The sequence below is a fragment of the Stylophora pistillata genome, chromosome 2, assembly GCF_964205215.1.
Source record: "Stylophora pistillata chromosome 2, jaStyPist1.2, whole genome shotgun sequence".
Taxonomy (NCBI): Eukaryota; Metazoa; Cnidaria; class Anthozoa; order Scleractinia; family Pocilloporidae; genus Stylophora; species Stylophora pistillata.
In genome coordinates, this window is record NC_142520.1 from 1,767,201 (window position 1) to 1,792,438 (window position 25,238).

Below are 25,238 nucleotides of genomic sequence, written 5' to 3' on the forward strand. Positions count from 1 at the left end.
AACGACAGGTATAGAGGAATTGGAGCAAGTTTATTCAGTCTGTTATAAATTCTTTGCCCTTTCCTTGGAAAATTATGCTCTTCTAAATCTACAGATTAAGAATTTTTTTTCTCGTGGTTGCTGTGGAGTTCTAAGTTTAGGCGAGAATTGAAAGTATTTCTTGTAGTTATCTTCTGACACTTCACGATGAAGATGAACAGTCAACATATGCCCCACGTGTTACCCAAAACTTATTTCAGATTAAAACTAGTATGCTTTCATTGGCAATTGCACCTGCCAGCAGAGGATGGCAGCTTTATGACACTTGTCATGTCAGGGGAAGCTAATCTTGAATTTGCCTTTTCTTTTCATCGAGCCACCTTGCGAATTGTCCTTCTCAAGCCATTCAGAAATCTTGAAAATCTCGTTGTTGTATTTCTTGAAAATTTTCCCATGATAAGGGACTTCTTACTAATTATTTTTTTACCACAATCTGCAGTAGTGTCATGATCTGATTGGCCAATTTGCTGTTGGCTATAAAGATACAGACAACACCGCTGGCAACAACCTGTTGTGCAATGCCTTTATTAACAAAAGAATCCTTTTATTTGACATAGATATTGTGCTGAAAAAACAAATCAACTGTGGTTTAGTGTGGTCTATACCCTTCTGATAATGATATTGGTCATCACAGTTGTCAAAATGGTGACCACTGCTAAACCACTGTCAATTTGTTAAATTTCCTGTGGGAAGGGGGGCAGAGGATTTGGTTGTCACAGTAAAATTTACCTGATCTTCACCCCCCTGAGGTTCTGTAGTATTCTAATGATTTCCCCTCGTAGGCAGTGTAAATCTTCCATAGCTCTGCCTTTCTACTCTGTTAGCAACCACTGATTCCCATCCACTCCCCCTGGAAAGCATCTGATCTATCCTCCCAGTCTTTCGCCCCACCCTCCTAGGGGATGAATAATGACTTATCCCTACTCTCTTTGTTCTAAGCCAGTCATGTCCGTTTTTGACCAAAATACTTCATAGGAAATATTTGGTGACCTGTGTGAGACATGGCAAGATTTGGTTTTTTAGGATTGGTATGTCTGTGCTACATGCAAACCTCACTTCAATCTATTATTTCCTCTTTATTAATTTTTTCATTCTATTAGTATTTATCCAAGAAACTTGGAGCTGACCCTGTAGTCTTTGGCTACCTTCAGACTACATTTGCCGTGGTACAGTTGTGTGGTGGACCAATATTTGGAAGATTTGGAGATATTTTTGGAAGCAGAGCAGCCCTGGTTTTGTCTTTCATAGCAGCAGCCATGAGTTACACAGTTCTTGGTTTAGCTTCAACTGTAAGCATGCTTTTTCTGTCAAGACTCCCATCCATTTTTATGCATGCAATGCAAGGTAAGTTCAGTACAGTTACCAGGTTGTCTATTGCAGTATGGAGATTGGAGAAGTTTTCCACCCACGTCCAGCAATTTCTGATTAAGATTTGATGGGTTGAGTTTTTTTTTTTAAATTCTGATATGGAGAATATTTTCCTGTTTCTTCACACCACTAACATTTCTTAACCTTCTACTCCCTAACATCAGTATACATATTCTCCATACTGTTCTCTATACATTACCTAAGGACCTTTTCACCCTAACATCAGTATGCATATTCTCCATACTCTTCTCTATACATTTCCTAAGGACCTTTTCACCCTAACATCAGTATGCATATTCTCCATACTGTTCTCTATACATTACTTAAGGACCTTTTCACCCTAACATCAGTATACATATTCTCCATACTGTTCTCTATACATTACCTAAGGACCTTTTCACCCTAACATCAGTATGCATATTCTCCATACTGTTTTCTATACATTACCTTAGGACCTTTTCACCCTAACATCAGCATGCATATTCTCCATACTGTTCTCTATACATTTCCTAAGGACCTTTTCACCCTAACATCAGTATGCATATTCTCCATACTGTTCTCTATACATTTCCTAAGGACCTTTTCACCCTAACATCAGTATGCATATTCTCCATACTGTTCTCTATACATTACCTAAGGACCTTTTCACCCTAACATCAGTATGCATATTCTCCATACTGTTCTCTATACATTACCTAAGGACCTTTCCACCCTAACATCAGTATGCATATTCTCCATACTGTTCTCTATACATTACCTAAGGACCTTTTCACCCTAATATCAGTATGCATATTCTCCATACTGTACTCTATACATTTCCTAAGGACCTTTTCACCCTAACATCAGTATGCATATTCTCCATACTGTTCTCTATACATTACCTGAGGACCTTTTCACCCTAACATCAGTATACATATTCTCCATACTGTTCTCTATACATTACCTGAGGACCTTTTCACCCTAACATCAGTATACATATTCTCCATACTGTTCTCTATACATTACCTAAGGACCTTTTCACCCTAACATCAGTATGCATATTCTCCATACTGTTCTCTATACATTTCCTAAGGACCTTTTCACCCTAACATCAGTATGCATATTCTCCATACTGTTCTCTATACATCACCTAAGGACCTTTTCACCCTAACATCAGTATGCATATTCTCCATACTGTTCTCTATACATTACCTAAGGACCTTTCCACCTTAACATCAGTATGCATATTCTCCATACTGTTCTCTATACATTACCTAAGGACCTTTTCACCCTAATATCAGTATGCATATTCTCCATACTGTTCTCTATACATTACCTAAGGACCTTTTCACCCTAACATCAGTATACATATTCTCCATACTGTTCTCTATACATTACCTAAGGACCTTTTCACCCTAACATCAGTATGCATATTCTCCATACTGTTCTCTATACATTACTTAAGGACCTTTTCACCCTAACATCAGTATGCATATTCTCCATACTGTTCTCTTTACATTTCCTAAGGACCTTTTCACCCTTACATCAGTATACATATTCTCCATACTGTTCTCTATACATTACCTAAGGACCTTTTCACCCTAACATCAGTATACATATTCTCCATACTGTTCTCTATACATTACCTAAGGACCTTTTCACCCTAACATCAGTATGCATATTCTCCATACTGTTCTCTATACATTACTTAAGGACCTTTTCACCCTAACATCAGTATGCATATTCTCCATACTGTTCTCTATACATTACCTAAGGACCTTTTCACCCTAACATCAGTATACATATTCTCCATACTGTTCTCTATACATTACCTAAGGACCTTTTCACCCTAACATCAGTATGCATATTCTCCATACTGTTCTCTATACATTTCCTAAGGACCTTTTCACCCTAACATCAGTATGCATATTCTCCATACTGTTGTCTATACATTACCTAAGGACCTTTTCACCCTAACATCAGTATGCATATTCTCCATACTGTTCTCTATACATTACCTAAGGACCTTTCCACCCTAACATCAGTATGCATATTCTCCATACTGTTCTCTATACATTACCTAAGGACCTTTTCACCCTAATATCAGTATGCATATTCTCCGTACTGTTCTCTATACATTTCCTAAGGACCTTTTCACCCTAACATCAGTATGCATATTCTCCATACTGTTCTCTATACATTACCTAAGGACCTTTTCACCCTAACATCAGTATACATATTCTCCATACTGTTCTCTATACATTACCTAAGGACCTTTTTACCCTAACATCAGTATCCATATTCTCCATACTGTTCTCTATACATTACTTAAGGACCTTTTCACCCTAACATCAGTATGCATATTCTCCATACTGTTCTCTTTACATTTCCTAAGGACCTTTTCACCCTAACATCAGTATACATATTCTCCATACTGTTCTCTATACATTACCTAAGGACCTTTTCACCCTAACATCAGTATACATATTCTCCATACTGTTCTCTATACATTACCTAAGGACCTTTTCACCCTAACATCAGTATGCATATTCTCCATACTGTTCTCTATGCATTACTTAAGGACCTTTTCACCCTAACATCAGTATGCATATTCTCCATACTGTTCTCTATACATTACCTAAGGACCTTTTCACCCTAAAATCAGTATACATATTCTCCATACTGTTCTCTATACATTACCTAAGGACCTTTTCACCCTAACATCAGTATGCATATTCTCCATACTGTTCTCTATACATTTCCTAAGGACCTTTTCACCCTAACATCAGTATGCATATTCTCCATACTGTTCTCTATACATTACCTAAGGACCTTTCCACCCTAACATCAGTATGCATATTCTCCATACTGTTCTCTATACATTACCTAAGGACCTTTTCACCCTAATATCAGTATGCATATTCTCCATACTGTTCTCTATACATTTCCTAAGGACCTTTTCACCCTAACATCAGTATGCATATTCTCCATACTGTTCTCTATACATTACCTAAGGACCTTTTCATCCTAACATCAGTATACATATTCTCCATACTGTTCTCTATACATTACCTAAGGACCTTTTCACCCTAACATCAGTATGCATATTCTCCATACTGTTCTCTATACATTACTTAAGGACCTTTTCACCCTAACATCAGTATGCATATTCTCCATACTGTTCTCTTTACATTTCCTAAGGACCTTTTCACCCTTACATCAGTATACATATTCTCCATACTGTTCTCTATACATTACCTAAGGACCTTTTCACCCTAACATCAGTATACATATTCTCCATACTGTTCTCTATACATTACCTAAGGACCTTTTCACCCTAACATCAGTATGCATATTCTCCATACTGTTCTCTATACATTTCCTAAGGACCTTTTCACCCTAACATCAGTATGCATATTCTCCATACTGTTCTCTATACATTACCTAAGGACCTTTCCACCCTAACATCAGTATGCATATTCTCCATACTGTTCTCTATACATTACCTAAGGACCTTTTCACCCTAATATCAGTATGCATATTCTCCATACTGTTCTCTATACATTTCCTAAGGACCTTTTCACCCTAACATCAGTATGCATATTCTCCATACTGTTCTCTATACATTACCTAAGGACCTTTTCATCCTAACATCAGTATACATATTCTCCATACTGTTCTCTATACATTACCTAAGGACCTTTTCACCCTAACATCAGTATGCATATTCTCCATACTGTTCTCTATACATTACTTAAGGACCTTTTCACCCTAACATCAGTATGCATATTCTCCATACTGTTCTCTTTACATTTCCTAAGGACCTTTTCACCCTTACATCAGTATACATATTCTCCATACTGTTCTCTATACATTACCTAAGGACCTTTTCACCCTAACATCAGTATACATATTCTCCATACTGTTCTCTATACATTACCTAAGGACCTTTTCACCCTAACATCAGTATGCATATTCTCCATACTGTTCTCTATACATTACTTAAGGACCTTTTCACCCTAACATCAGTATGCATATTCTCCATACTGTTCTCTATACATTACCTAAGGACCTTTTCACCCTAACATCAGTATACATATTCTCCATACTGTTCTCTATACATTACCTAAGGACCTTTTCACCCTAACATCAGTATGGATATTCTCCATACTGTTTTCTATACATTACCTTAGGACCTTTTCACCCTAACATCAGCATGCATATTCTCCATACTGTTCTCTATACATTTCCTAAGGACCTTTTCACCCTAACATCAGTATGCATATTCTCCATACTGTTCTCTATACATTACCTAAGGACCTTTTCACCCTAACATCAGTATGCAAATTCTCCATACTGTTCTCTATACATTACTTAAGGACCTTTTCACCCTAACATCAGTATGCATTTTCTCCATACTGTTCTCTATACATTACTTAAGGACCTTTTCACCCTAACATCAGTATGCATATTCTCCATACTGTTCTCTTTAAATTTCCTAAGGACCTTTTCACCCTAACATCAGTATACATATTCTCCATACTGTTCTCTATACATTACCTAAGGACCTTTTCACCCTAACATCAGTATGCAAATTCTCCATACTGTTCTCTATACATTACTTAAGGACCTTTTCACCCTAACATCAGTATGCATATTCTCCATACTGTTCTCTTTAAATTTCCTAAGGACCTTTTCACCCTAACATCAGTATGCATATTCTCCATACTGTTCTCTATACATTACCTAAGGACCTTTTCACCCTAACATCAGTATGCAAATTCTCCATACTGTTCTCTATACATTACTTAAGGACCCTTTTACCCTAACATCAGTATGCATATTCTCCATACTGTTCTCTATACATTACTTAAGGACCTTTTCACCCTAACATCAGTATGCATATTCTCCATACTGTTCTCTATACATTACTTAAGGACCTTTTCACCCTAACATCAGTATGCATATTCTCCATACTGTTCTCTATACATTACCTAAGGACCTTTTCACCCTAACATCAGTATACATATTCTCCATACTGTTCTCTATACATTACCTAAGGACCTTTTCACCCTAACATCAGTATACATATTCTCCATACTGTTCTCTATACATTACTTAAGGACCTTTTCACCCTAACATCAGTATGCATATTCTCCATACTGTTCTCTTTACATTTCCTAAGGACCTTTTCACCCTTACATCAGTATACATATTCTCCATACTGTTCTCTATACATTACCTAAGGACCTTTTCACCCTAACATCAGTATACATATTCTCCATACTGTTCTCTATACATTACCTAAGGACCTTTTCACCCTAACATCAGTATGCATATTCTCCATACTGTTCTCTATACATTACTTAAGGACCTTTTCACCCTAACATCAGTATGCATATTCTCCATACTGTTCTCTATACATTACCTAAGGACCTTTTCACCCTAACATCAGTATACATATTCTCCATACTGTTCTCTATACATTACCTAAGGACCTTTTCACCCTAACATCAGTATGCATATTCTCCATACTGTTCTCTATACATTTCCTAAGGACCTTTTCACCCTAACATCAGTATGCATATTCTCCATACTGTTCTCTATACATTACCTAAGGACCTTTTCACCCTAACATCAGTATGCATATTCTCCATACTGTTCTCTATACATTACCTAAGGACCTTTCCACCCTAACATCAGTATGCATATTCTCCATACTGTTCTCTATACATTACCTAAGGACCTTTTCACCCTAATATCAGTATGCATATTCTCCATACTGTTCTCTATACATTTCCTAAGGACCTTTTCACCCTAACATCAGTATGCATATTCTCCATACTGTTCTCTATACATTACCTAAGGACCTTTTCACCCTAACATCAGTATACATATTCTCCATACTGTTCTCTATACATTACCTAAGGACCTTTTTACCCTAACATCAGTATGCATATTCTCCATACTGTTCTCTATACATTACTTAAGGACCTTTTCACCCTAACATAAGTATGCATATTCTCCATACTGTTCTCTTTACATTTCCTAAGGACCTTTTCACCCTAACATCAGTATACATATTCTCCATACTGTTCTCTATACATTACCTAAGGACCTTTTCACCCTAACATCAGTATACATATTCTCCATACTGTTCTCTATACATTACCTAAGGACCTTTTCACCCTAACATCAGTATGCATATTCTCCATACTGTTCTCTATACATTACTTAAGGACCTTTTCACCTTAACATCAGTATGCATATTCTCCATACTGTTCTCTATACATTACCTAAGGACCTTTTCACCCTAACATCAGTATACATATTCTCCATACTGTTCTCTATACATTACCTAAGGACCTTTTCACCCTAACATCAGTATGCATATTCTCCATACTGTTCTCTATACATTTCCTAAGGACCTTTTCACCCTAACATCAGTATGCATATTCTCCATACTGTTCTCTATACATTACCTAAGGACCTTTTCACCCTAACATCAGTATACATATTCTCCATACTGTTCTCTATACATTACCTAAGGACCTTTTCACCCTAACATCAGTATGCATATTCTCCATACTGTTCTCTATACATTACTTAAGGACCTTTTCACCCTAACATCAGTATGCATATTCTCCATACTGTTCTCTATACATTACCTAAGGACCTTTTCACCCTAACATCAGTATACATATTCTCCATACTGTTCTCTATACATTACCTAAGGACCTTTTCACCCTAACATCAGTATGCATATTCTCCATACTGTTCTCTATACATTTCCTAAGGACCTTTTCACCCTAACATCAGTATGCATATTCTCCATACTGTTCTCTATACATTACCTAAGGACCTTTTCACCCTAACATCAGTATGCATATTCTCCATACTGTTCTCTATACATTACCTAAGGACCTTTCCACCCTAACATCAGTATGCATATTCTCCATACTGTTCTCTATACATTACCTAAGGACCTTTTCACCCTAATATCAGTATGCATATTCTCCATACTGTTCTCTATACATTTCCTAAGGACCTTTTCACCCTAACATCAGTATGCATATTCTCCATACTGTTCTCTATACATTACCTAAGGACCTTTTCACCCTAACATCAGTATACATATTCTCCATACTGTTCTCTATACATTACCTAAGGACCTTTTTACCCTAACATCAGTATGCATATTCTCCATACTGTTCTCTATACATTACTTAAGGACCTTTTCACCCTAACATAAGTATGCATATTCTCCATACTGTTCTCTTTACATTTCCTAAGGACCTTTTCACCCTAACATCAGTATACATATTCTCCATACTGTTCTCTATACATTACCTAAGGACCTTTTCACCCTAACATCAGTATACATATTCTCCATACTGTTCTCTATACATTACCTAAGGACCTTTTCACCCTAACATCAGTATGCATATTCTCCATACTGTTCTCTATACATTACTTAAGGACCTTTTCACCTTAACATCAGTATGCATATTCTCCATACTGTTCTCTATACATTACCTAAGGACCTTTTCACCCTAACATCAGTATACATATTCTCCATACTGTTCTCTATACATTACCTAAGGACCTTTTCACCCTAACATCAGTATGCATATTCTCCATACTGTTCTCTATACATTTCCTAAGGACCTTTTCACCCTAACATCAGTATGCATATTCTCCATACTGTTCTCTATACATTACCTAAGGACCTTTTCACCCTAACATCAGTATGCATATTCTCCATACTGTTCTCTATACATTACCTAAGGACCTTTCCACCCTAACATCAGTATGCATATTCTCCATACTGTTCTCTATACATTACCTAAGGACCTTTTCACCCTAATATCAGTATGCATATTCTCCATACTGTTCTCTATACATTTCCTAAGGACCTTTTCACCCTAACATCAGTATGCATATTCTCCATACTGTTCTCTATACATTACCTAAGGACCTTTTCACCCTAACATCAGTATACATATTCTCCATACTGTTCTCTATACATTACCTAAGGACCTTTTCACCCTAACATCAGTATGCATATTCTCCATACTGTTCTCTATACATTACTTAAGGACCTTTTCACCCTAACATCAGTATGCATATTCTCCATACTGTTCTCTTTACATTTCCTAAGGACCTTTTCACCCTAACATCAGTATACATATTCTCCATACTGTTCTCTATACATTACCTAAGGACCTTTTCACCTTAACATCAGTATACATATTCTCCATACTGTTCTCTATACATTACCTAAGGACCTTTTCACCCTAACATCAGTATGCATATTCTCCATACTGTTCTCTATACATTACCTAAGGACTTTTTCACCCTAACATCAGTGTGTATATTCTCCATACTGTTCTCTATACATTTCTTAAGGTGCTGACAAGGAGAATTTGTTTAACAATCAAGAACTTTGTTAGTCACTGATCATTTCCTGTATTCTCGTGACCTTAATGTTTAATTAGGGAGTGATATAAGTAGAGATCAGATTCCAGTCACTCCAAGGGCAGTTAATATTCTGTTGTTCTTAATGCTGAGCATGTGATATTACTTTTCAAAATGTGTTGCGTATCAAGATTAAATCATTATTTTTCAGGATCACAAATGGTTGTCACAGATATCTCAGAAAAAGAAGGTAAGGCTACTTCCTGCAGCTTTGAATTAATTTGACTGAAAAAAAGAAAAAGGGCAAAGCATTTTTGTTGGATAATTGTCATCTTTTTGCTGGACAGTGTCATGGTCCATTGTTAGGCTCTGCTGTGAGTAGTGGCTTGGGTTTGAGCCCAAAATGTCATCATTTTGTATGGTCTTTGTATCCATTAAGGAGAATGTGGCTGCTGGCAGACTATGCCAGACTTACATTGATGTTGTTAACTGCAGCATCATAGTGCCAGCTACAGTAGGGCTGGAGAAAATAAAGCATGAGAAAGGGGTTGGGAAGGGTTGGGGAGTTCCATGCAGAATCTGTGTTTATTTGAACAATGTGATACTTTGTAAGCAGTGCTTGGACTTAGAAAACCTGAATTTCGAATGCCTATGGCTTACTTTGCGTCCCAGACGCCTGCCAAGACCTCTATCTGGCATAGCTATTTGTGTTGTTTGTCATCCTCCATGTCGACCTGCCGATAGTCTCAAAGAACTGAATGGCTATTTAATTAATACTACTGAACGTTTGTGTAACGAACACCCTGATCATGGTTTGGTCCTTCTTGGAGATTTCAACGATTTTGATTGCAGTAACTTGGTTACTCATCACAGTTTAAAGCAAGTCGTCCAACAACCTACCAGAGACTCTGCTATACTAGATCTCATACTAACGAACATGCATAATTTGTGTAGCAGTCCAACTACTCATGCCCCGCTAGGCTCAAGTGATCATAACATCATACTCTGGCTTCCTAGCCAAGTGCACAGGCCATCCCCTGGGGTTAAATCCACTCAGCGCCTGGTGCGCCACTACCCTCGATCTGGAATCGACGCCTTTGGAATATGGGCTACTACACATGAATGGTTCATCGACCTTGGACCCAGCCCCTCTGTTGACGATCTAGCATCCTCGTTTACTATCCAACTAACAGACGCCATTGATCGGATCCTCTCCGTAAAGACCATAAAGCTGCATCGAACAGATAAGCCATGGATAACTCCTGAACTCAAGCTCATGATTAAAGACCGACAGAAAGCATTTCACAGCGGCAACATCCCAACCTGGCACTCTTTGAAATACAAAGTCCAGCAAGAAATAGGGAAGAGGAAAAAGTTCTTTTATAAGAACAAAGTACGACACCTAAAGAAAGATGACAGCCGCAAGTGGTGGAACTTTATCAACCAAATGTCTGGCAGATCTGAAAAGCCATCCCTTATTTCACTGGAGCGTGACGGGAAAATCATGAGCCAACAAGAACTCGTCAACAGTTTAAATCAATTTTACGTTTCAGTTGATGCGGACATACTGCCACTTGACAGTAATCTACTACCAGCTTTCCTCCCTGCTGAGGCAGAAGCCCCATTTGTGCAACCCCACAAAGTCTGCAAGATGTTACTTGCCATAAAAGCCTCCAAGGCCCATGGTCCAGACAACGTACCCTGCCGCATTGTCAAAGAGTTTGCTTATGAACTAGCTGAACCTATCACCACCATCTTTAACACATCACTCCAATCTGGCATTGTACCAGCAGCCTGGAAAGAATCTAATATAATACCCATCCCAAAAGTACATCCACCTATGGATGAGGGCGACACCAGACCTATTTCGTTGACTCTCTGTCTGTCCAAAGTCCTTGAGGATTTCGTAGCTACATGGTTAATTGACGATGCCAAGGATAAAATCGACCCAAATCAGTTTGGGTGCCTGAAGGGAACTTCAACTACGTATTGTTTACTGGACATGATTCACACCTGGCTTACGTACCTCGACTCACCCGGGCGACACCTCCGCCTTTGCTTTCTAGATTTCTCTAAGGCTTTCGATCTTACCGGGTACAACGTACTGATAGAGAAGCTTCTGGGCTTAGGAGTTCGCATTTTTTTTAATACCGTGGATAATAAGCTTCCTGACTAACCGTCGACAACGTGTTAAGTTACCTGGCTCTATCTCTGACTGGCTTCCAACAACAGCCGGCGTCCCCCAGGTAACAAAACTCGGTCCAATATTGTTCCTGGTGATGATAAATAACTTGAACATCTCTGACCCAGAATCCTGCACTTGGAAGTTTGTAGATGATGTATCGTTGTCTGAGGGGCTCGTAAGGAACAGCACCTCAACCATCCAAACAAGTCTCGATACTGTCGCCTCTTGGAACTCCAGTAACTGGATGAAACTCAACGCTAAAAATTGTAAAGAAATGCGGATATGCTTTCTCAAGGAACCCACAGAACTCCCTCATTTGAAGATCGGCGACCAACAATTAGAGCTTGTAACTTCACACAAAGTACTTGGCCTGGTGATTCAGAATAACTTAAAATGGAACAATCACATTGAAGCTAGTGTCACCAAGGCTTCTAAATGCCTACACATACTCAGAGTACTCCGTCGAGGGGGTGTGGAGATGAATGATTTAACCACTATCTATATCTCACTGATATGATCTGTTCTTGAATATTGCTGTGTAGTATGGCACCACGCCCTCCCCTCCTACCTTTCACAAGAGCTAGAACGAATACAGAAGCGCGCTCTTAAATTCATAGTACCTACTTTATCTTACCCAGAAGCTCTGCAATTCCTTAATTTAAGAACATTAGTTGAAAGACGTAGTGAACTTTGTGTTAAAACTCTTGAAAATATCTCAAGAGGATGGCCACTTTTTAAACATCTCCCGAAAGAAAGGAAGCAAGTGCATCAGTATCAATTGAGGAACGCTAGCAATTTTTCAGTGACTAAATGCAGGACCGAAAGGCTGCGCCACAGCTTTTTCCCAAGGACTATTTTAGCCTTCAACAAATAAGAGTTTCTTTTTATATATATTTGCATACCCACATAGTTAAGTGTTAATTCTTAATTATTTAATTAATTATCTTTATTTCTAAACCCATTGTAGCCCAGTCCTTATCCACACATGTAATTTTATATATTTGTTAAATAATTGTAACCACATTGTAAATCAGATTTTCTGTGAAAATGTGAGAAATAAACTTATTTACCTACCTACCTACCTTCACATCTTATCAATCAGGGCCCAGTTGTTTGAAGGATGGATAAGGCTATCCACTGGACAAATCTCTCTCTGGTGGATAGCACAGTATGTTTTGCAATCACTTATCTGCTGGATGCACTTTCTCTATCGGATAGCATTATCCACCAACTGGACCCAGAGAAATATGCTATCTAGTGAATGAGTGTTTTAGAACAAAATGTACTGCGCCATGCACAGGTTGTGATTTATCCAGTGGAGAGCATTATCCAGCCCTTAGGCAACTGTGCCTCTTGTCTAAGGGCTGAATTTGTTTTTGACCTTTTGGGGGGGGGGGTAAGTGGTGATGGTATGGAGGGGAGGGGTCAGAAGAGAATAAACAATCAACATAAGTTGCTTTTTGAGAATTTTTAGAACAAACACCAGCGTGATAATCTGTTGAGCTTGTGCTTTTGTATGTTTTTTTTAACAGGTCGTGCAGATGCTCTTGGCAAACTGGGTGTGTCTTATGCCATTGGCATGGTGATAGGTCCTTTTGTTGGAGGTCTCATCACAAAGAGATATGGAGAACAGTCTGCGGCATTCTTTGCTGCAACATTTTCCTTCATTAGCATTATCATCTCACTTCTTTTCATCCCAAGAAATACGAAAGTGTTATCACAGGAGGAGAAATCTGCTGAAAAGCTTGAAGCAAGTAAGTTAATGAATTTGGTTCACCCAACTTGTTTCGTGGGCAAAACATTTGACTTTCACAGTGTCACTCTCCTTTCAAGAGTATTACAGTCAAACTAAGTGAAGCGTACCCCTCAAGATTACATTAATGAATTGATCATTTGGATATTGATCATTTGGACACTTGAACCCACCAGTCGTTTCAAGAATGCAATAATGAATTGATTATTTGATTATTGAACCCGCTAGCCATATCCGTTTTGAAAAGGCGGGGATCATTGTTCAAATTAGAAGTCCATTTCTGAAGTCCACTAAGATTGTTCTATTTGACAAGGAATCCTGAAAATGAACAAACTGCACTGTAAAAACGCGCGAAAACAGTCGATCGCAAATATTAACCAAATAAAAAGTCCTGCGATGGCTTCGCCTGTAATCTATTTTTTTCGACCATGAATACACACAAGAATTTCTACAAGTTTGTTAAGATGGAAAAAGGTGAAAAAAGCTCTCGATAACATTCCATTTACAACATTTACAACATTTACAAGAAGTTCTACACAACACTTGAACTCACCTTTCCCCCCATGTCTGACGCCATGTTGAAATGGTTCTGATACATCATCACATGTTTGCCTAATCCAGTCAGAAATGGACTTCTGATTTGAACAATGCTCCGCGCCTTTTTAAAACGAATATGGCTATGGGGTTCAATATTCAAATAATCAATCCAGTAATGCATTCTTGAAATGGTTAGTGGGTTCATGTTGAAATATTCAATTCGTTATTGTGCTCCTGAAACAATTCGTGGGTTCAATATTCAACTAATCAAATCATTAATGTAATCCTGAGGGGTACGCTTCACTTAGTTTGACTGTAATGGTTACCAGCAAATTGTCAAAGAAGTCTGATGAAATGTTGGGAGGTAACCTTGCAATGGAGTGGCATGTCATCCAGGGGGGAGTTGTAATTCTCCTAGTTGTTTCATGTTATGGAAACTTGGATAAGCTCTGGATGGGCCTCTCAGCTCAAGTACAAATTTGACTCTTGAACTCCCATGAGTGACCAAGATAGAATTTCTCCTTACAATATCAATACAATATCAAGCAGAAAAGTGGCAAGAATGAACGAAAACATCAACCAGACCATTGGTTGATCCAATTCAAAATTCTCCAAAGTAACATCACAAGAATTGTATGGCAGACAGCGAGGAGAATTACTAGTAAGATCATGGCAGTGAAAGAGTTAATTAACTTACCTGAACAGTTCAGCAATACCCACTGGCATTCATACCCATGGGTGGAAAAAGGCATTGTGTGAGTGAATTTTCATGCCAAAGAACCCAACACACTGATCCAGCCAGATATCAAACCCAGGCCCCTTGAGCCACAATTAATTGCACTTTCTGTCAAGCCAGTGATCACTCTATTGTGACAGAATTTTGTCATCCTATAAGTCATTTAAAATCAACTATGAGTTTTCATTGACCTTTGATAACATTCATGCTTTCCCAAGAATTCTTGGGCAGCTAATGCCAGAAAATGTGCATATCCAATCCTCACATTACCCATACAACCTCTACATGTACTTCTCCTATCCATGCTTAAAAAAATGACCACAACAGACCAAGAAAAATTTCACAGGTTGAAACACCAAGGAAAACCCATAATTTCCTTCAATAAATGGGGCATGTAAAAGAGGTACATTGTATAACAAGTTTTTCATCAACGTTACTGCATGATGGTTTTGCTTTCTTGCAGATAACAAGGAACAGCCTGAAAGTGTTTTCAGTATCAAGAAGATCCTGGAACTTTTACATATACCTACTGTGTTATATTTGATAACCATCAAAGTCATCACAGGGATCCCATTTGGAATTTTTCAGTCTATGTTCTCTTTAGTGTCTATGGAATTTTTTAAGTTGGAGCCTCAGCACAACGGCTTTGTCATGTCTTATGTTGGTGGACTGTCAATAGTAAGTGATGCAAGATGTGTTGAACTCCTGTGAGTGACCAAGAGAGAATTTCTCCTTACAATATCAACACAATATCAAGCACATAGGTAATGAGAATAAAGTAAAATGTCAATAAGGGGATTATTAAGTGATCGAACACCAAATTATTAGAACTCACACCATAATAATAATAATAATAATAATGATAATAATGGTACAGATGGTCACTTATTGGAACCTGGGAATTTTCACTCTCAATATCCAGGGCTCAACACTAACTTTTCAACTTACTAGCCAAGTAGCTAGTGACATCTTAGATGTTTTTAGATGTTATGACAATTTCAGTCTGTTTACCAGCCAAACTGGCTGGTGGAAATTGAAAACCACTAGCCAAAACTGAATTTCTACTATTCTGTGGCTTGTGGGCTACCGTTAATATTGAGCCCTGAATATCTAATGAGTAATTCTCCTTATTGACTGACAGGATTCTTATAATGTTAGTGTGGAGAATTCGGAATGGTAAAGGTTAAGTCTGTTTACGAGCCTAGTGGCCCATTAGGCCGGTGCTTAACTCCGGTTTCTGTAGCGTGAAGTGACTAGGAGTATCTCTACTCCCCCCTGGATGGGATGCCAGTCCATCGCAGGGTTTACCCCCGAGCATTAAATTTTCCGGTACCCATTTATACACCTGGGTGGAGGGAGGCACTGTGAGAGTAAAGTGTCTTGCCCAAGAACACAACACAATGTCCCGGCCAGGGCTAGAACCCAGACCACTCTATCCGAAGTTGAGCGCACCATCCATGAGGCCACCGCGCCTCCACAGGAGAATTTGGAATAGCATCAACTAATAATTAATTATTAATAATTTTGCTTTATTGTCATTACTTCTCTGCTTGGTATTGTATTTATATGGTAAGGAGTAACTATGTCTTGGTCACTGCTGAGATTAAAAAGATTAAGATAAAAGACAGACACAGCAAAGGCATTATTGTAAACATTCTTATTTGATGATGGTTCTCATCAGTCACTTGTCTTCTTACAGATCATGGTTCATAATAATGAATTATTCATTTTTCATGTTTTTACCCTTAGGTTGTTCAAGGACTTATTGTGGGTGTCTTGTCAAGACGATTTAGTGAGCCTTTTCTGTTGAGAGGTGCCATATGTGTGATAGCATTGGCTTACGGGCTTTTGGTAAGGAAATTAGTGAAATGCATTCAAAAGTTGTTAGAAAACACCCCTTAGGAAAAAGGCCAGGCCCTGGTTGTTCAAAGGTTGGATAATGCTATCTACTGAACAAATCTCCATCGCATGCATGGTGCAGTATGTTTTGCTATCGCTTATCTGCCATTTATACAACTGGGGATAGTTATTTTCTCTACTGATGTTGAGGTTTAAGCAAAAAGTGAAGGAATCTTAATCTGTGAGCAGGCTCTTACTGTTAGTACTTTCGCACAGTGTTTCTTTGCCTGTGAGGTTTTATATCTTAAACAATGCATCTGTTAAGAGTAATATTTTATTCCATTAACCTTGTTTTGTGACTGTGTAAAGTTTTTTTTTCAAGTTCACCCAGTTTAAATATATTTTTCTATTCAATCATTTCCTTGCAGTACATGGTGACAGACATTTACCAGTTTTGTGTTGTGATCATTCCAATGGTAGTTGGTGGGACAACACTGAATGTCATTACAACATCAGCGATGACTAAAAGTGTCACAGTCAGCAAAACAGGTGCTGTGTTAGGTCTCTCCATGGCGACCAACTCCCTTATAAGAACTGTTTCCCCAACCGTGGGGAGTATCATGTACAAGAATTATGGTTGGCCTTCATTTGGCCTCTTGGGACTTGTGGTCAATGCTATTGTTGCCATATTTTTATTTTACCATGGTAAAGACTCATTTTAGTTACCAAGCTTAAGATTCACTCACAGATATTGGTAGAGCTTGAGGTGAACTATTTTCATGTACATTAACATTTTTACTGTTGCACTGGTTGGTGGTATCATAATTTATTTTTTAGAGTGCTAGAGAAAATTTGCTAGGGTTTGTTTACCTTTAAACTGAGATACACAAATATTTCTTCACACTTCTGTCTGTGGCTCCTAAATTTAAAGGCATACATGCCTTTATTTTAATGCGCTCTCAGGAAGAATAAGATATTTACCAGTAATTCCTCTTGTTCTCATAAAGTTTATCAGTCAATAATTACTCAATTACTTACAAAATATATTATCAATCACCAGACAACACCTCAACACAGATTCCCTTACCATCCTTGTGCCACATTCTGCTTGCCACATTGATTCAATATTGGAACAACATATTTCCTATGTTATTGATATCACGTGAACAGTACTGCACTACTTTCAATTACGTTAAATTTAACTGGGACCACAGAAACACTAACATAATTTTTTAGTGTCACAGACTTAGTGAAATAATAAAATTCAACTTTGCAGAGAAAAATAGATTAACCATTGAAGAGGTTAAGATCTTGTGTCTGGGCATCTTGTAAAATTAATTGAACCTTTCATTCATAAGGAATGACAGTTTGAAAATACAATTTCAGTAATTTTCCTTGTATGAATAACAAATAAAACTGAAGTAATTCTATACATAGAAAAAATGGGATGGGTTTGTGTTGATTTAAGCTGTGCATTATCACTAATATGTATCTGTGATATGTATTTGTTAAAATGCCTCCTTCAATCAAGACTAAATTATTAAAGAAAATAAGTTCCTAATCGCTATATGATAAAATCCTACTACTACTTTAAAAATGATTGAGTTGTAAAGGTCACTAAGTTGTTGTCTACTTGTAGTGAGTTTTTGAATAGAATACTTCCGACCAAAAGTGAACTAAAAGTACTGCTTCTGTTGTGTTGTCATGCTTGTAATGCCCACCTCATGTGACAGAAATGTTACTCTCTAGATGTCAAACATAAGGAGAGAAAAGGTTCATGCCATTAATTCCCAATGCCAATAATAAACAAAAAAAATACTTTTGCTTGCATTGCTTACTTATCTGAGCAACTGCACACCCACCCCTCCCCTGACCCAAGAGCACTCAACTCATAATAAGGTTGAGTTAATGGGTGAGGGGTAGGTGTGCAGTTTTTTTCAGATACTGACCTAAATCTGATGTAAACATGATGATTATAATCGCATCAATAGTGTCATGACTGTTGAGTTTTTATCTGCAATCCTATTCTGAGGCAGGTCCAGCTACAGAATTGAATTTGGAATGAAAGAATGACACAGAACTGGACGTTAGCTCTTGACCTTCTTGGATGTCCTTTTCAGTTTCTTGTAGCACGAGTGGCACATGCGGACTGGTGCATGGATCCCAAGGCGTCTTATTTCTGACTAATAGGTGCTACATCTGGAAAGCAAAGGAACAGAAAATGTTCTTCAATAATAAACTAAGAAAAATTGGTTGATGGGGGCAAACTAGTCCTAAAACACGAGTTTCTTTAATTTTTAACTGGAACACATGCAAATCACAATTTCTTCCAGAGAATACCAAAACTGTCTTAGTATAAGAAAAACCTATTGAAAGCGAAGCCAAAAGTTTATCACTTACCTCACACTGGTGGCGCCTCTCAATGAATTTGAATCTTATTCCACAACCTGAGCAAATGTCAGATGTCAGCAAATTCATCTTTGACCCAATGTTTAGCCATTTGCCCTGCAAAAATATATGCGAGATATCAACTGAAAAGTCTGACTACAACAAACCCCATGAATCTCTGTGTCTATGACATGTGATCAGCATTGATATGCATTTATCAGCGTGAACAGTCCCTACCAACGGCGTCAGTCACAGACCAACTTTAGATTCGCTTCCAAAGTCACCAACATGAACATTAGTATATGATGGTACATGGGTAGCAAGACTTAATGATAATTCATGACACTTATCATAATTTTTGACAATTTATTCAAATATACGACAATTGACCATTATGTTTGAAAATTTATAGTAACTGGTGAAATGGGTTGACGAGTTAAGAGCAATTATTTCACATAGAGGTTTACCAAACAGTTTCAAAGAGAAAATATTTCTGCTTAACTCTGAAATGGTGTCAATGACACCCAGACTTTTTGGAGTTGTGTTTGAGGTCAGCGAATCAGTCATGATCACCCTGAGAAACTCGAATACACATCTGGTTGGGTGAGAGATCAGCAGGCTCTGGGACGAGAACACAGGCTCAGACTCTGTTCCAGGCTCCCCCTCATTCTTACTATCTGATCCAAGCTGGATAAAAAAAACATAACACCATTTCTTAATCATTTGTCTTTCTCTCGTAAAATTCAGCGTTCCCGAGCAGACTGACTGTCAAGAAAACAAAAACCAATGTTATCGTTACAGCTAATCAAAACAAGGGATAACACTATCATCTGCCAATGAGAACTCAGTCAAGTAGAAAGTTCAGGAAAACGCAGTGACCAAGCCCCGATTGGTATTCATTTTACGTCTGACTGGTTGTGAGGATAGCTCAGGTTTCCAGGACCAATCACAGAGCGAGTCAAAAGAAATACAAAGTAATCCCAGAATAGTAATGACACACTTGAAAGCTGCTCAAATGAAACAAAAACTTCTAATTTTCTCATTCCATCACAACACCTCTTGGACTGAATTTTAGCAAGTTTCTTCTCTTGGGAAACAAACCAGCGACAAGCCTCTCGAGAAATTCTTGTGAGGTGCACACTGTAGCAAAACTTAAAATGTTACGATACAAGTAGAGAGGGAACTGTATCAGCATCACTGGACATTCTCTGAGCCAGGAAATCTCCTCTGTATCTTGCCATGGCTGTGAATAGAAAAGCTCTTCGAAGGTATTTGGAGGTTTTGCCCCACTTCGACCTCAAATTTTTCAACTCGTTTCCTGACGACATAATTTTTCTTTTCTGACGAAATCATACTTCGTTTCCATCAACGCGCAAATTGACTATGCTAAACTGGCTGAAAACAAACGGAGTCAACCTTTGGAGACTTAATAGGTCACACGCCCACGACTTTATAGAAAGGAACGAGGCACCTTAAGCAGACTATGACGTCGAGGAAAACGAAGTCGCGGCAAAACATAAAATCTAATGGGCAAAACAGTAGGTTTGCTTGAGGTTCCTTTGTGCAATTCTTAGCCGTTCCCCGCAAAACCGAAAAACAACGTGAATTCATCCAAATTTGCGTGGCCTAAGGGCAGAAACCCCAACGGAAAACTAATTAAGTTTCTATTTGGAACTCAACGCTGCTGAGATATATTATGCTGAAGTTGAGGTGTGGCGCTCTAGGAAACACTATTCACATCCAGCAATTCGCGAAATACTAACTAAATAAATTAATTTTCAATCCGCGTCTTCCACAACTTTATTGTCCTGATTTAGTTTGCGGTCCTTATTAGTGAAAAGGCGACCTTTGGTTTGAGAATCAATCGCAGCACGTGACGTGCTAAACTGGAATCAGCTATGCGCCAATTAATATAAAGGATGTGTTGAGCCTAACTTGCGATGTTTAAGTGAAAATCACCGTTACAACACCTTTGAATTTCACCCACCTCGTTAACCATGCTGTGCGCCATTGCCTACAGTACGTTAGCTGCGGATCAGTAGATGTTGTACGAACCAGGTTCCAGGGGACTGGCGGTGGGGAGTTTGACTCCTGAGGCTGAAGGAGACCAGAACACAGAGTACAAACTTTCCCAGTCAAACTGCGCACCTGAATACACATCTGAAAGTAAAAAGATGCTGTTTTGTCTAAAATCATGACACATTGACCCGATCTTGAACCCGGAGCTCTTGAATCAGAGTACAGCGCGCTGACCATTACACCACTGTAACTTTCACTGGCCAGCCTCTCACTGTTATTGCTCTTAAAAATTAACTCAGTTCATACCTGCCACGACATAAGTTGTCTTCTTCAGCATGATGTCAGTACCATCCAACCAGCTTCCACTACCCAGTCCCTCTCGGTACCTCTTGAGCGCTGGCACGCTGCTGAGCATGGTAACTAGTATGCGAGTGGTACGTACCACTGTGGTGTTATGGAGATGGGCTTGTATGAAGAGAAGGGGCCAATCAAACCCGAGAGTCTCCTGAACGGCATCAGCAAAACTATAAAGCATAGAATATTTTAAGGAAAAACTTACTTCAAAGCTGAACAAAGTTTATTTAAGAGCGATTTCAGCCGAGTTATCGGGTCCTGTTTCAAAGGAGGAGTAAGTAAGTAAGTAAGTAAGTTAGTAAGTAAGTTAGTTAGTTAGTCAGTAAGTAAGTAAGTTAGTTAGTTAGTTAGTTAGTTAGTAAGTAAGTAAGTAAGTTAGTTAGTAAGTAAGTTAGTAAGTAAGTAAGTAAGTAAGTAAGTTAGTAGGTAAGTTAGTAGGTAAGTAAGTAAGTTAGTTAGTAAGTAAGTAAGTTAGTAAGTTAGTTAGTTAGTTAGTCAGTCAGTAAGTAAGTAAGTAAGTAAGTTAGTAGGTAAGTAAGTAAGTTAGTAAGTTAGTTAGTAAGTAAGTTAGTTAGTTAGTCAGTAAGTAAGTTAGTTAGTTAGTTAGTAACTAAGTAAGTTAGTTAGTAAGTAAGCAAGTAAGTTAGTTAGTAAGTAAGTAAGTTAGTAAGTAAGTAAGTAAGTAAGTTAGTAAGTAAGTAAGTAAGTAAGCAAGTAAGTTAGTAAGTAAGTAAGTAAGTTAGTAAGTAAGTTAGTAAGTAAGTTAGTAAGTAAGTAAGTAAGTTAGTAAGTAAGTTAGTAAGTAAGTAAGTTAGTAAGTAAGTAAGTTAGTAAGTAAGTTAGTAAGTAAGTAAGTTAGTAAGTAAGTAAGTAAGTTAGTAAGTAAGTAAGTAAGTAAGTTAGTAAGTAAGTTAGTAAGTAAGTAAGTAAGTAAGTAAGTTAGTAAGTAAGTAAGTAAGTAAGTAAGTTAGTAAGTAAGTAAGTAAGTTAGTGAGTAAGTAAGTAAGTAAGTAAATAAGTAAGTAGGTTAGTAAGTAAGTAAGTAAGTAAGTAAGTAAGTAAGTTAGTTAGTAAGTAAGTTAGTAAGTAAGTAAGTAAGTAAGTTAGTTAGTAAGTAAGTAAGTAAGTAAGTTAGTAAGTAAGTAATTTTTTTACCGCAGGGGAGGACATCCATCACACAGTAATCTCGTACGTGGGAAATTAAAGTCTCCTACCCCTAACCATTTCTTGATGTTCTAGAAAGGTAGTATATTGTTCTCAATTATTTTAAGACATTGAGTGTTGGTCCGGCCGGGGCTCGAACCCCCGACCTCCCGCACAACAGTACAGCGCTCTATCCATTGAGCTAACTGGCAGGCGGTGTGGGCTCACTTCCCGAACAACGGCTGGTTATCGGGCCTACATTTATGCATCTTGAAAAAATTGGCCGCTCACAGTTTGCAATCGGTGTGAATCTTCTCCATCATTGGCCCTCCTAGCTCCTTCATGGTTTATTACGACCCCTTTTTTTGTTTTACTTTTTTATCAAACTAATATTTTATGGTCTCCTTCCAGCTGATTCAATAAATCAATAGGACTTTAATCAAAAATTCGGAAAAAACATCTATTAATTTTTGTCGTCTCACTCGTGATCCAGTTCACCTCCTTCAGCGTAAATCAAGCACAGAATCAGCTCAAGCTTCACATTACGTAAGCAGATGCGCAGTGGTGACAAAATCTCCTCTCCCTCCTCCCCTTCAGCAGTAGTAGCTTTAGGTGATGACCCCAAGTCCAGTTTCAGTTCGTTTTCGTTCGAAGGATGCGCGGGTAGAGTGGACACTAGGAAATGACCAAACCTGAAAACAAAAACAACAAAATTCAGCTGAATTCAAGTCTTGTCAAATTCCACTCGAATAGAAACTTACGAAAGTATTTTTTTATCAATCAAGAAGATTATACATGGATCACAAAAGTCGAGTATTCACTTTTCTCGTCGAGACAAATCAACCAGTAAACTCGTTGTTTCAAGCAGCGTTAGTTTTGTTGTGGCCAATACCCTGTCAAAACCCTCGAAGGCTTAAGCCAGAACATAAGCATACCACGCATGCAAGAGCTATTTTTTTTTTGGATGGGTTAAGATGGGACACTAAAAACTTGGTGTTTACATTTTTGTTAAAGAAAAGAAACATCAACTCTCAAAATAATAATAATAATAATATTAAAATTTATAGTGCGCAAATTCCATAAAATGTTCAAATGCGCATTACAAGATTAAAAATTACCATTAAAATAGACTTACAATAATTTTAAGAAACAATTAAAAGTAAACTTAGAATGGCTAAAAAAGCTATAAAAATGCACTACGAAAGAGGTGAGTCTTAAGTTTAGCTTTAAAAATATTTACTGTTCCTGCGCTCCTAATATCCAGCGGTAGTTCGTTCCATAGTTTCGGAGCAGCACAGGTAAAGGAACGGTCCCCCAGTGTAGCTTTCGATTTAAATGATGGATGGCTAAGTAAAAGCTTATCGCTGGAATTTCTTAAATTATATTTGGAGGGGGGTCTAAGGGAAATAAGAGAGGATAGATAAGAAGGGGCTAAAAAATTAAGAATCTTAAAAGTAATTAACAATATTTTAAACTCAATTCTATATCTAATTGGTAACCAGTGTAACTTAAAAATTAAGGGCGTAATATGACAAAATTTCTGTTCTTTAAGAATCAGTCTGGCACAAGCATTCTGTACTTGTTGCAGCTTATTCAACAAGCAGTCCGGTAGTCCATATAATAGGCCATTACAATAGTCCAGGCGGCTCGTTATGAATGCATGGATTCAAGTCTTGTCAAATTCCAAAAGAAACCAATGAGAATAAAAACCCTTCCGATTCGTCTGAAATTAACTCAGAGGCAGGTATTTTGCGGTTTATTCTCCATGTTGTCTGAATAATTGTAAGCAAAGATAGATTGCATTGGCGCCACAATCACTGCAGTCTCCTTCGCAGCAGTTGTTTGGTCTCGTCACGCAATGCGCTCTCTCTTCCCCATTGTGTGACGAGCAAACAACTGCTGCATACTCTATCTTGGCCCCTCAGGGGTGGGGTAAGATTTGCCACGCGCCTATAACCTTAAAATAGACATATGCTGCTGATTCTAATTCTAAATTTGGCTGCTTCACTGTTCAAAGCAACAAAGCGTTCAAAGTTAGAGTCATGGTAAGTACGATATTTAATTGTTGACGCGCTGTGTTAATGTGACAACTAATCAATTTTCCAATACACATTTCAACGCCTTTATAACCAGAAACTCTCTTGCATAGACCAGTTCTATATTGATTCCTATACTGACATCATAAATTGCTATAGCGCGACGTCGTTCGGCATAAATTCCCTCTATGTTTTAAAATGCTTTTCATAAGTCCACGAAGAACAAATCTCTTGCGCATTACAGAATAAGTATTTCTGGCGTGTTAAGTCAATTCGTTTCAATCAAATCCACCTAGCGTTTGCATAACAATTACAACGCCTGTGTAAATTTAATCCAATAGACATGCCTTATCTGTGCCTAAAAACGTCTTGAGAAGTTTACAATTGCTAAAAGTTCACATTGTGTTGCACGCGCGGGGACAGTTACCTTGAGCAATAGGAATT

The 25,238-nt window shown here is 38.0% G+C and overlaps 3 protein-coding genes and 2 long non-coding RNA genes across 13 annotated transcripts in view; 2 read left to right on the plus strand and 3 right to left on the minus strand.

The window, feature by feature from the left end:
- The window catches only part of LOC148736626 (solute carrier family 22 member 18-like), an 18,586-nt gene extending 449 nt beyond the window's left edge, over positions 1 to 18,137 (plus strand). The window contains exons 2-7 of the mRNA XM_088747645.1: positions 1,140 to 1,383; positions 10,016 to 10,054; positions 13,522 to 13,743; positions 15,479 to 15,693; positions 16,765 to 16,866; positions 17,283 to 18,137. Coding sequence (XP_088603771.1) covers positions 1,140 to 1,383; positions 10,016 to 10,054; positions 13,522 to 13,743; positions 15,479 to 15,693; positions 16,765 to 16,866; positions 17,283 to 17,576 — 1,116 coding nt within the window. The 3' untranslated portion in view covers positions 17,577 to 18,137. The remainder of the gene's footprint in view (positions 1 to 1,139; positions 1,384 to 10,015; positions 10,055 to 13,521; positions 13,744 to 15,478; positions 15,694 to 16,764; positions 16,867 to 17,282) is intronic.
- Positions 1 to 25,238, plus strand: part of LOC148736623 (solute carrier family 22 member 18-like) — a 63,637-nt gene that overhangs the window by 12,164 nt on the left and 26,235 nt on the right. The gene's annotated exons all lie outside the window — the stretch shown is intronic.
- LOC148736627 (uncharacterized) lies at positions 1,998 to 5,357 on the minus strand. 4 transcript variants are annotated; one of them, XR_015996286.1, is made up of 5 exons: positions 5,265 to 5,357; positions 4,645 to 4,892; positions 3,785 to 4,272; positions 3,111 to 3,474; positions 1,998 to 2,614 (listed from the first exon to the last, which is right to left on the minus strand). It is a non-coding gene; the product is annotated as an uncharacterized LOC148736627 (long non-coding RNA). The 4 variants fall into 4 exon arrangements; XR_015996284.1 differs by lacking the exon at positions 5,265 to 5,357 and having other exon boundaries at positions 4,645 to 4,954; XR_015996285.1 differs by lacking the exons at positions 4,645 to 4,892; positions 5,265 to 5,357 and having other exon boundaries at positions 1,998 to 2,172; positions 2,297 to 2,614; positions 3,785 to 4,334.
- LOC148736628 (uncharacterized) lies at positions 6,958 to 9,455 on the minus strand. The gene is made up of 3 exons (XR_015996282.1): positions 8,683 to 9,455; positions 7,443 to 8,372; positions 6,958 to 7,132 (listed from the first exon to the last, which is right to left on the minus strand). It is a non-coding gene; the product is annotated as an uncharacterized LOC148736628 (long non-coding RNA).
- LOC148736629 (WD repeat and FYVE domain-containing protein 3-like) overlaps positions 17,766 to 25,238 on the minus strand; it is a 28,328-nt gene continuing 20,855 nt past the window's right edge. Inside the window, exons 4-9 of one of the 4 annotated variants that reach the window (XR_015996271.1) lie at positions 23,241 to 23,450; positions 21,568 to 21,785; positions 21,230 to 21,402; positions 19,745 to 19,929; positions 19,255 to 19,359; positions 17,766 to 19,053 (exon numbers count right to left, since the gene is read on the minus strand). Coding sequence is in view for 1 of the 4 variants with exons in the window: in XM_088747660.1 (XP_088603786.1) it covers positions 21,278 to 21,402; positions 21,568 to 21,785; positions 23,241 to 23,450 (553 nt within the window). In the remaining 3 variants the exon portion in view is untranslated. Of the gene's footprint in view, positions 19,054 to 19,254; positions 19,930 to 21,229; positions 21,403 to 21,567; positions 21,786 to 23,240; positions 23,451 to 25,238 lie in introns of those variants that run through there. The other 3 variants (XR_015996272.1, XR_015996270.1, XM_088747660.1) reach the window with 3 other exon arrangements.